This window comes from Balaenoptera borealis (assembly GCF_965194805.1).
Source record: "Balaenoptera borealis genome assembly, chromosome: 10".
Classification (NCBI taxonomy): domain Eukaryota; kingdom Metazoa; phylum Chordata; class Mammalia; order Artiodactyla; family Balaenopteridae; genus Balaenoptera; species Balaenoptera borealis.
This window is the reverse complement of record NC_138874.1, coordinates 102,696,308-102,708,982: the sequence shown is the minus strand read 5'-3', so window position 1 is coordinate 102,708,982 and position 12,675 is coordinate 102,696,308. Positions and strand designations below refer to the sequence as shown.

General features: G+C 34.1%; 1 protein-coding gene across 1 annotated transcript in view; it reads left to right on the top strand.

Moving 5' to 3' along the window:
• The window catches only part of CCDC186 (coiled-coil domain containing 186), a 46,964-nt gene extending 34,599 nt beyond the window's left edge, over positions 1 to 12,365 (top strand). The window contains exons 11-16 of the mRNA XM_082407787.1: positions 1,035 to 1,290; positions 1,937 to 2,126; positions 3,316 to 3,396; positions 5,403 to 5,613; positions 6,853 to 7,072; positions 7,757 to 12,365. Of these exons, the coding sequence (XP_082263913.1) occupies positions 1,035 to 1,290; positions 1,937 to 2,126; positions 3,316 to 3,396; positions 5,403 to 5,613; positions 6,853 to 7,072; positions 7,757 to 7,840 (1,042 nt within the window). The 3' untranslated portion in view covers positions 7,841 to 12,365. The remainder of the gene's footprint in view (positions 1 to 1,034; positions 1,291 to 1,936; positions 2,127 to 3,315; positions 3,397 to 5,402; positions 5,614 to 6,852; positions 7,073 to 7,756) is intronic.
• The last annotated feature ends 310 nt before the right edge of the window (positions 12,366 to 12,675 follow it).

Sequence of the window (12,675 nt, the reverse complement as noted above, 5' to 3'; positions counted from 1 at the left end):
ACTGCTACTACCATTGTCCAAGCCATTATCAGCTCTCATCTGGCAAACTGCCACGGCTTCCAAACTGTTTTGTTTTGTTTTTTTGCTTACTTTCCTTTTAGTCTGTTTCCTACATTGTGGTTAGCATAATCTTTTTTAAAAAGGAAATCTCAAACCTCTCAATGATTTCCCATTGCCTTAAGGATTGCCTAGTGAGTTCAGATGGCTTAACATGGCTTGGAAGATCATTAGTAACCTTGCTTCTCCCTCTGTGCCTTCTCCTTCTTTATTCTGTATTTCAGCAATAGTTGGTTAACAAATGTTAATTAATTGTCTCCTAGGTGCCGAGCCCTGTGTTAAGTGCTAGGATATAGTACTGTCCTTATCCTCATCAGTATTGAACATCTGTTTGTTAGTACCAACAAGAAGTCATTCTCTTGTTCCCTTCCCAGCTTTGCACATATTCTTTCCTCTACCTGGAACATATTTTGTTTTCCTACTCACTGTTACTTTTCCTTTAGCTCAGGAATTAGCTAACTATGGCCCAGAAGCCAAATCCAGCTCACTGCCTCTGTTTGTCAATAAACTTTTTTTTGGGAACATAGCCACTCTCATTCCTTTATGTATTATGTGTGGCTGCTTTCACACTACAGTGGCAGAGTTAAACAGTTGCAACAAAGGCCATGTGCTCCAGAAGCCTACATTGTTTACTGTGTGGGCCTTTTATAGGAAAAGTTTGCTAACCCTTTAAATATTAGTTTACTCATCACTTACACTAGCTTAGGTGACCCACTCTGTGCTTTCATCATCAAAAATGGTTTTTCACACTAGTTGCCTAAAAGCTCTTTGAAAGCAGGGGCCATGTCAGTCTTGCTTATGTATATTCCCAGCTCTTAGTTCCTAGCATATATTAGGCATGCATAGTAATCCAAATAAATATTTGGATGAATGAATAAAAGTACCTTCATAAAGCATTTCATTCAATGAAAATTCTCAAACCATTAATGTCTTTTAATAGTTTAATTTTTTTCTTAAATATAAACTTTGTTTTTTAGAGGTAAACAAGAAATTGAAAATTTGAAGGAAGAAGTGGAGAGTCTTAATTCTTTGATTAATGACCTACAAAAAGACATCGAAGGCAGTAGGAAAAGAGAATCTGAGCTACTACTGTTTACAGAAAAGCTCACTAGTAAGAATGCACAACTTCAGTCTGAATCTAATTCTTTGCAGTCACAGTTTGATAAACTTTCCTGTAGTGAAAGTCAGTTACAAAGCCAATGTGAACACATGAAACAGACAAATATTAATTTGGTAAGTATAAGTGTACATTTAACTTTTAAAGCAACATAGCAAGAAGCACAAATTAAATTTCCCTAAAAGCATAAACTTAATGGTAGTTGATTAAACTCTTTTTTTTGGCACTGACTTTCTGATAATTTCAAATCCTATGAGAAATGTCAGTTTTTCCTTTCAACTTATGCAGTTTATAATAAAAATGTTTCCCTAACATGGTTAGGAAGAAATACTTCACTTCTGAAAGTAAGAAAACCAGGGTTTTTGTCATTCCTAACTGGATTTACTATATATTTCTTAAAAGGACTTTAAATTTCTATATTTTTATAGCTTAAAAATGGTTTAATATTTCCAAGTAGTGAGAGTATCTTCAGGTTACTCATAAAAATTATTTGAGACTTTAGTCCAGACATAGAGACCTGAAAAAAAAAAATACAGAGACCTGTATCACATGTTGTTTTACATGTATAGAATGGCAGATGCATTAATATATCCCCCTGCGTTACTGTATAAAGAATTTGAGGAGCTCAGTAAACAAAACCTGATAAGGAGTGATGACAGAAGAATTTACTGTGAAAGACCTTGTATTTTTAAGGTTTTAAACTGTGAGCAGTAATTGAAACAGATATTAAAGTTGGTATTTTTTATCGTATTTAATATTTAGGAAAGTAGATTGTTAAAAGAAGAAGAACTGCGAAAAGAGGAAGTCCAGACTCTGCAAGCTGAACTCACTTGTAGACAAACCGAAGTTAAAGCATTGAGTACCCAGGTTGAAGAATTAAAAGATGAGTTAGTAACTCAAAGACGTAAACATGCCTCTAGTGTCAAGGATCTTACCAAACAACTTCAGCAAGGTATAAAATTCTTCTACACTTAGACCTTGAATGTTTTTGTTTCTTCTCATTGTTAAGGATTTACAGAAAAAATATATTTTACTTCAGTTTCTCCCACATTGATTAGAGCTGTATGTTCTTTTTAATGTATTAATGTTAATAAACCACATGGCTGACCTTCTTGTAGTTCCATGAATAGTTTATAGCATGTTCCATGTTAAAAGACATTTATTCACAGAACCATGAAATGTAATAATTGGGAAAGTACCTTACCAGGGCAGTAGTGTCTAGACTTTGTTGATCACATACTGCTGTCAATAAAAAAGTATTTAAGTATTTGTTCTCCAATTTGTAACTAGTTATTTGTAAATTTTAAACATGTATTACTCTAGTTTATGCACATTAGAAAAACATGAAAAATACAAATTTAAAAAGATTAGATTAAATATAAGTATAAATAGAGTTCTGATATTTTCTCCCTACCCTTGTCTGTGAGTTGTTTTGTGCAGCATCTAGGGTACCTGCCCCCACCTTGTAGACCTCCCACTTAGAAATCATTGAACCCTCACCCTTAATCTTAGGGGAAACAGATCCAGAAAGGTTATAAATTACCTGAACACAACAATTAACATCTAGAACTGGAACCCAGATTTCTTACATTTAAAAATTCATACAAATTGGGAGTCTGTGCTATGTGATTGGATACAAAGATGAATAAGAGATGTATTCTGACATCCTATTCTCTACTATTCCCCACTGCTTTATTTGTATTAAAATAGGGTGAAATATAGTAATATGGTAAAAGAGACTTAGCATTTACTTAATATAAGTATATTCAGATATTTGCCATAAGAATTTAGTTTGTTTTCATAGATATGATTGAAGGGAAATTTGGGGGAAATTTTTGGTACTGTAGAGCTCTTCGAAATCTTTCAGGACTCCAAAAGTTAGGTTCTGTGTACCTAAGTGATGCCAGTATCAGTTGTTATCATAATGTTGTTTCCATATGTTTTGTATATGACCTGTACATTTCTAGATGTCGTTTTATATGAATGACCCTACAGCCCTCCTTTCGAAAGTACATATTCAAGAAATTTCTCTTGTTGTTTATGCCATTTTGGCCTAAGTGATTTTAGCGATTAAAATTAGAGATAGTGGAGGCCAATGGTCATGACAGTTGTCACAAGTAATCCATTTCTTTTTCCTGCAGCACGAAGAAAGTTAGATCAGGTTGAGAATGGAAGCTATGATAAAGAAGTCAGCAGCATGGGAAGTCGTTCTAGTTCATCAGGTGAAAAACTAATGGTTTTACAGTTGTTTTTTAGTGATTGATTATAAAAAGAAATAGCATTTTTCGGGAATTCCCTGGTGGTCCAGTGGTTAGGGCTCTGTGCTTTCACTACCGAGGGTGCGGGTTCAATCCCTGGTCAGGGAACTAAGATCCCACAAGCCGCAGCACAGCCAAAAAAAAAAGGAAAAGAAATAGGATTTTTTGTTTTAAAAAGTATCGATATGCTTTTCTTTAATTTTGAATTATAAAAAGTAGTAGTTGTACATAATTATGTTGTAAAAAATATTTCCAGTTAAATGTTTAAGTTTAATCATTAGACAGGGTTTCAAGTTTGTCATGGGGTTCTATACCATCTGTCTCCCTACCTCCTTTTCCTTACCTGCTTCTTTATTCTGTGCAACAGTTTACTCTTCCATTTTAAAATTCAGATTTGTATCCATCTATAGAGAGATTTGGTATAGTATGCTCTTTCTTTTTCTTTTAATTTTATATTACTTTTAACACCTGAGAGCTAATGAAATGGTCATCATTATATATCAGATTTTATATATATATGTTTGTGTGTGTGTGTGTGTATTTTTAAATCTTTTTGCTTTTCTCATGGTAAATATACCTATAGTCTAAAGCAAAACTTAAGTCTATAAAATTATGATTGATAGCACTGTGAAAATGATAATTGGCAAAATATCAGCATATTTACCATTTTTGGAATGCCAGGAACCGTGCTAAATGTTTTAAACATATCATTTACTCACAGAACAGCCATGTGAAATAAGTGTTGTATTCCCATTTTACAGATGGGGAAACTTAAGATTCATAGTGTTTGCATGACTTTTCCAAAATCCACAGTAACAGAACTCTCAGGCTCTTGAGTCTGCACGCCACTACATTACACTGCCTCCCAGGAGTTGCACATTAGGGGAAAAAACATCATCAACTGTTACAATAGTGGGAAAATTGTGTAGTAGAAAGAACATGGGTTTGAGGTTACACATGGGTATTTAGATCCCAGCTCTACCATTTATTTGTGCATGACCTTGGATAAGATATATTACTTGTCTTAAATCTACACAATAGGGTTGGGAAAAAAATGTGTCTTTGTAGGTTAAAAAGGATTAGAAATTCTTCTCAAATGATATTGGTAAAAATAATAGCTAACATTTACTTAGTGCATACTATATATACTGTTCATGCACTTCAGACATGTTAACTAATTTAAATGAGGATAACAGTCCTATGAGGCAAATCATATTATGATTCACATTTTGAGATGAAGTGACCTTGATACAGAGAGTTAACTTGTCCAAAGTCACACAGCTAGAAAGTGGAGAAGTAAGATTTGAACCTAGGCAGACTGGCTCCAGAGCTTAACCCACTGGCTATATTCTGTCTTCTGTCTTTATCTGTGTCTGTCTCAGTTTAATTTTGGTGTCACTTCAGACTTGTTTTTCTGACTTTTCTGGAGTTTCTCGTTTCTCTATTGCACTTACTCATTCTATTCCTGAGAGACATACTAGACCCTTCTTCCTTTCCTTCCTCCCTCCCTTCCTCCCTTCCTTATTTATGGCTGCGTTGGGTCTTCATTTTTGCGCACAGGCTTTCTCTAGTTGCGGTGAGTAGGGGCTACTCATTGTTGCGGTGCACTGGCTTCTCATTGTGGTGGCTTCTCTTGTTGCGGAGCACAGGCTCTAGGCGCGCGGGCTTCAGTAGTTTTGGCGCACAGGCTTAGTTGCTCTGCGGCATGTGGGATCTTCCCGGACCGGGGCTTGAACCCATGTCCCCTGCGTTGGCAGGCAGATTCTTAACCACTGCGCCACCAGGGAAGCCCTAGATCCTTTTTTCTATCATCAATGTATTCAGAAACAAGAACTCAGGTCAGGTATGACTTGTGTTCTGTATCCAACTCTGTTAAATTGAATATATGAAAATGATAATAGAAGAAATAATATATGAGATTAGAGTTGACTCCAGACTAAGTACAATAAGTGGATTTTGTTTGTCTTCAGGGTCCCTCAATGCTCGAAGCAGTGCAGAAGATCGATCTCCAGAAAATACTGGGTCGTCAGTAGCTGTGGATAACTTTCCAGAAGTAGACAAGGCCATGCTGATTGAGAGGATAGTAAGGCTGCAAAAGGCACATGCTCGGAAAAATGAAAAGATAGAATTTATGGAGGATCACATCAAACAATTGGTGGAAGAAATTAGGAAAAAAACAAAGTATGTATTATTATGGTACTGTAATCTGTGTTCAAAATACCATTATTCACATGGTAAAGTTATTGTGTTCAAAATTAATCATATCAAGAGCCTTTCTTTCAAAAAATAGTTCTTAAAACTAAAGACATTCGGTTCCCAATCTTTTGTTGATCACTTATTTATGTTCTAGGTTTTGGGACTACAGACATGAAAGAAAACACAGGTCTTTCCTTTAAGGTGATACAGAGTTCAGTAGACACTGATTTTTTAAGATACTAAAATACCTTTGGACTTAAAAACAGTGCTCTACTTAGCTTTTTATTTTCAAGACGGTGGTTTTAAGAGATAATGGGGTTGTGGATTATCATTCCTGTTGGGCAGGACATAGTGAGATATTATTGGGCATCTACTAAATATAGTAGAGAAATATAAATATAAGGCACTGTGCCTGTGACTTAATATCTCATTGATTTCTTAAAACTACCCAGGGAGAGAATGAATCCTCTAGTTCAGGGGTCCCCAACACCCGGTAATGCAAGCTCCCCATCGCTCGCATTACTGCCTGAACCAGCCCACCCCACCCCCCCAGGCCGTGGAAGAATTGTCTTGCACGAAACTGGTCCCTGGTGCCAAAAAGGTTGGGGACCACTGTGTCTAATTTGACAGGTTAATTAACTGGGGCTCAGGTCAAATTACTAAATGTTCCAGACTCACCACTCATCCTGTAAGTGACAGACCAAGAGTTGGAAATCCAAACCCAGCTCTGACTGACTCCAGAGCCTGTGCTGGGCCAAATTCCTCTCACAGATACCATATTCATTTAAGTAATATTGTGGGTCTTTACCCATGACTTAAAAATTTTTATTTTGAAATAATTTTAGACTTAGAGAAAAATTTGCCCATGACTTTTAAACGAAAAAGAGTAAGACACAGTTTTAAGTTTAATGACAGGAAAATAGAAAATATTAACTGAAACTGGAACAATAAATTGCTCACATATTTTGATTTAAAGTAATAAGGAAAAAATAGAAAAGCAATGTTTATGTATCTTTAATCTAAATACCGTGTTAGAACAAAAATGGGATTAAGAAACCATCTGAATAAGGAAAACCCCTTTATTTTCTAATATAGTTCTGTTATTAACTAATAGATAATTACTTTATGCTAATCATCTTTAAGCTTATGATTACTCGACTCTTGCAAGTTACAGTGTTTGTAATTCTGCAAGGCCATAACTGATAGTGTCGTTTTATTTTGCAGAATAATTCAGAGTTACATTTTACGAGAAGAATCAGGCACACTTTCTTCAGAGGCATCTGATTTTAACAAAGTCCATTTAAGTAGACGGGGTGGCATCATGGCATCTTTGTACACATCCCATCCAGCTGATAGTGGATTAACATTGGAACTCTCTTTGGAGATCAACCGAAAACTACAGGCTGTTTTGGAGGATACGTTATTGAAAAATATTACTTTGAAGGTATTTGTATTTCTCATTCACTTACCAACCAATAAACATGGCAAAAATGGTGCCTCTTTCATAGTTCGATCCAACACATGGATGGACTATTTCTGTAATGCGGGGTAGCCATTTTTTCCATAGATAAAATTTTGTGTTTTTCTCTTTTTGAAAAGTACAATTTTTAAAATTAGCAGGAAAGAAAGAAACAGCAAGAAAATCAGTTTAGCTGTTGGATAGACGCTAAGATGAGTCATTTACTGAGTCATTTACTTTGCAATGGGTGGCCTTTGACATATATTACAATTAGTTATAATTGATTACTGAGACTTTAAGATTGAGGCATTTATTTTCTAATGTATTCCAGCTTTATTTTATTTTTTGCAGCTATTATCTGACCCAGTTATTCTATCTGTGCTGTTTGGGCCTTGATGGTTAGTAATGGATTTAAAAAATAATTTTTTTAATCTGGTAATATTTTTAGGCACTAAAATTTGCTATAGCTTCAGTAAAAAGAGTGTCTGACTCTGAAGTGTACAGGATTACTTTACTGAAAACAGCCATGTGCCTAGTTTATCTCACATGGCATTTAAGACTGTCACCGTTTCAGTTCAGAATTTAGGCAAAAATAGTTCAAACTGAATCTTTTTACTTATTATACTTAGTAGTTCTGTTTTTTTTCCCCTCTTTTTCCAATTGTTAAAGGAAAATCTGCAAACACTTGGAACAGAAATAGAACGTCTTATTAAACACCAGCATGAGCTAGAACAGAGGACGAAGAAAACCTAACACAAAGTTCTTCCTCAGTAAACAGACAAAAGCTACACAAGGAGCAGGTGCCATTGCCCAGTATTGTTGGAAACTTTTCCCTGCTTTGTGTGTCAGCCAGTAAAAAATTTGTTTTGCTTCATCTGTATAAAAAAGTACCTTTTTACAATACAAATGCATTGCTGTGTATACTGTAAGAATGTAAGCATTGATGAAACTTGTTTTTGTGTGGTGACAGCCTGTCATTGAATCAGAACAACTTATTTAATTTGCTGATAGTCATATGAAGTGCTGAACATTATGACAAGGGCTTTTGAAAACCCCTTCTCCATATTTCTTCCCTTTAAAATATATAATGTCAAAAATGATTTCACTTTTTAAAATTATGCATGAAAGGACAGGTGTTAATCATTCAGTAATATGCTATTTCTCCAACATGAAGAAAACTAAAGAAGTGATAAAAACTTGTTTTGACATTCTAATATAACATTTGCTTGTGTGTTAGGGATGCCAGTGAGTTCTTAAACCATTTGATTTTAATGGAAGCTAATAGGAAAGCTAGCTTTTGGTAACTAGCAATGATCAGGCATTGTATGCCCCTGTCAGGTTTCCTTATTTGTGCTAGGTACATTTTTTTCAGATTCGAATTGAGTTAATAGTTGAGTTTTTTAAATCTCCAGTTACATAAAATATGATTTTAAATAACCTGCTCATTTAGAGAATTCCTGTGGACTTCAGTTATTTTTTAAAATGTGAAATGGATTAGTCTCATTAGAACAGAGAGATGAATAATGAATTCTTTGAAACTGAAATATTTTAGTTTTACTGACATCAAGTATAAAGATAAATTTAAGATATTTATAAAGAACCAGTTCCCAAGAGAATCCAGCATATGGCACTGTTAACCATTTTATCTGTGCACCATTCTTTACTGTTGGTATAATTATATATTATAGTGAGGTGATCTTACAGTCCCCAGATATGATGTGTTTGGTATATTTATTTAAAATACAAAATAATTACATCTCCGTAACCAAAGGAATTTTAGAACCAAATTTATGTATCCTGTTGGATTTTTACAATATTTATGATGTACACTTAAATGTTGACAGTCATAGCATCAGTATTTCTGTCATTGAATTTTTTTCTCACCTCTTGTAATTTCTCACTTATTTTAATTTCTGTGTGTGGTTTTTCACATTTCATTATATTCAGATAATTTCTGTAGTAGATACCTTGGCACATACACAGATGTTGCAGCAAGCCTCATTTTCATTTTGGATTTTCGCAACCTTCTTTCTCCCCTTAAGAGAAGTAAGCTTTGCGGTGATGGATTAAAAGCCTTTAAAGAATTGTGTGGCTTTAAAAGTTGGGCGGGGCTTATGGTGGCAATTTCCCTTTAATGTGTTTTAACTTTTTTTAAAAATCAACATTGCTTTAAAAGATCAGTTACTAAGGATTAGATAATTCAATGCAGCATTTTTTCTGTATATTGAGTTATATGTTGTCATCCAAAAACAAAATCTTTTCACTTCAGAATGGAAATACAAGTCCAGAAACATTTTATATTTAAAATAGCTATAAAAGTTTTAGCCTTACCATAATGTATCTTGTTCTTTTTACCAGTGATAATTTATCAAAATAAAGAAATGAGGGTAAGTGCAATCACATCTGAATTATTTTCCTAGTTGTTTTTGACAATACTATTGATACTCCCAAAGACTATTTAGAGTAGTCAACATAACTAAATTTTTACAGCTTCTTATGTGATATAGATTCATACACTACAGTATTTGTTTTTTTCCTCCCAAGACACAAATTTATTAATGGAGACCAAATAGTGGTCAGAACCATAGTATTCTATGTCTATACACCTTAAAAATATACATTTTTTGCATACATATATTACATATGAAAATGAAACATTCCAATATTAACATTTGTGCCAGCATTCATTTAGAGAAGTTTAATGGTTAAACAATTTTAGAAGAATGTAATTATAAACCATATTTTGACTTATTATTACTTTTCGCACCCATAAATGTATGGAACTGTGGAAAACTTGAAGAAAATGCTTTATTTTCCTTTTGCTCTTTAGTTTCTACTATATCCTTTTGTATATGGATCAGGACTGAGCAAAGTGTGTACAAAAATGTGCATTTATCAGCTCCCTCTCTCTAAACTGATTCACAAACAGATTCTGATGTAAGCATTTAGAGGGCCTTCTACCCTTACTGTACTGAATATATGGAGAGAAGAATGGGGTGTCTAGAAAAGGAAAATAGTCTGGATAAACTTGAGATCTAGGAGAAATTTTGTTTTATGTGTTTATTATTAATTGAACACATCAAATGCTGTTTTTGTTAGCACTATTTTGGTTTCTTTGAGCAGGAAGTGATTTTTGTGTGTGTGTGTATATATATGTATACACTTCACTAGGTTTTAATTTTAAAGTGAATACTTGCTGTGACTCCCTTTTTCCCATACCACTTCAAACGTTAGCCTGATAAGTTTTAAGGATTGAAAATGGTGGGTTTGGGCAGAAGAATGAGTTTAAAGTGGTTTTTTTTTTTTTTTTAAACTTTCTATCCATAACCATTTAAAGCAGATTATCTTGAAATTAAATTTTGTCAGGCTACCAACATGTTATTTATTCATGTAATAAACACAGTTATTAGAAACCTCTTATTGCCAGGCACCATACAGGGTATCATCATTATACTGATAGACCAGACAGGGCAATTCCTGTCTTTACGGAGCTTATGGTCTAGTGAAAACAGCTGGGAGGCAGTAGGAGCAGCTCTTTAAGCCTCTGCAGCTCACAACCAGCCCATGTTGGAAGAGGGTTAATTCACTTGTGCAAGTATGTGACCCAGAAGTCTCACTGTGGCGTGAAGCTTTGGGAAATGAATCCTTGCTGAGGTACACTGAGAGCAGATTGCTGTTTTCGTGGTGGTTCTGCACATTCCTAACTTTTTTTCACAGCTTGATGTTTAATTATTCTTTAAGAAGAAGGAAAAAAAAATCCAAAGACTATAAAATGGTATTTGATTTTTGCCATTTTAGTAAATTATTAATGCCTCCTTGATGCTCATAAAGATGAATCTAATCACATTGTCATGCATATTTCCAAACTTTGTTTTACAGTATACTCTAAAGACTTTTACATATAATTTTAGGCCAAGATTTACCAGTAGAAGGAAAAAAGCACTAGAAACCATTAATATTGTAAATGTTATATATGCTACCGTGGTGAAAATATTTTTATCAATCATGTTATTCCATATCATTAATTTGCCTTATGGATGCTGAGTCCAGTGGTCTATCTTCCAGTAACCTTTTTAAAACAAAACAATTCTTTTTTGACACTAAGATTGTTAATTTTTAACACCAGTTGGTGGCACTAGAAACCTGAAAATTTTCAAGGCTGAACAAGAGAAGATAATCAAAAGAGAATCCAAACAAAGAATTTTCAGGAAAATAAATGAAAAATATAATTGTATATTAAAGATGTATTTTTCTTCTGGAATGAAATTCTTTTTTAAAATGCATATGGCTGTCCATTTTGACTATGATGAAACTTGTTTACCTTCCAAAGTTCATATATATATATGTGTGCATTGTACAGATAATCTTTAGTTTGATTATACTGTTCATTTTGTAAATATGTTTCTGTATAAAATGAATCTTTTCAAGAGAATTTTATGTATATATTGTACTTATTAAATAGGTAATGCCTATTTACCAAGTTGTATTTTACTGGCATCTTTGATTATTTATTTACGCACACCACTTGCTAACAGACTGATTCTCCAGACTTGGCAAAACCTGATTCAGATTGCTTGAATTTTCTTTTTTAAACCAGATTAAGAATTTTTGCTTTCCATTTTTGTCTTTACTCATTACCATTAAAAGTCAGTGAACAATAGTAAGCAAATTGAATGCCACGTTGTATTTTAAATTTTTGTTTAAATTATTGATAGCAAAATTTGGCCTTTTATAAAAGGCCTTTTATACATGCCTATGTGAAAATTTCTCATTGAACTTGACAAGCCAGTAATAAATTCAGATTTTCCACAAAATTATGGAACTTACTTGCCCAAATTATCCAGCTTTAACAATAAAGATCTAATACGTTCAATAAAAAGATATTGAAATGGCATTAATTTCATGAAGGTAACGTGTATGATGGATATTTCACATCACAATGTGTTGTTTTCCATTTCTCTTAACAGTTCAAGTACACAGATTATGCAACATTCCTTAAAGAGTTTACTATTGGAAAGAATCCCCTGAAATCAGGATCCTTGGAATAAAGGTAAAATTAATAGAACAGAGGAAGCTTTCCTGACATCCTTAATAGTCTGCGTTCGGCGGCTTGTAGATTTGTTTGCAAGAGAAAGGAATATATAAAAGAAGAGGGTGAGTTATTGGAAGAGTATTGGCTTACGGTTCTTAACTTCAGTGTGACCCGCAGTCATAAAAGACCGTTCCAACAAACTTAAATCCAAGTCTGTTTTTTCTTAATAAAGTCTGCTTCAATCAATGAGTGTAGCATGAATGCGCACTTCTTCAGGACCAGCAACTTGGGAGGATGCCTCCGGCTGACCAGTGCTAATGCTGGTTTAATGATTCTGAGAACAGTGTGACCAGACTTGATGTCCCTGCCCCTGCAGAGATGCACCATTAATTCCTAAGTTACATTTGAGACTTGATTCTTATTTTTTAAAAGAAGCATCCACTTAAGTAGTTTTCTATTTCTGAGGAATTTTCAGCCTTTAAATTGTCCAAAGGCCATACTTCTTGCCAGTCAGACTTGCCAGTCTGCCCCCTAATTGTACTTCAAAAAAAAGGAT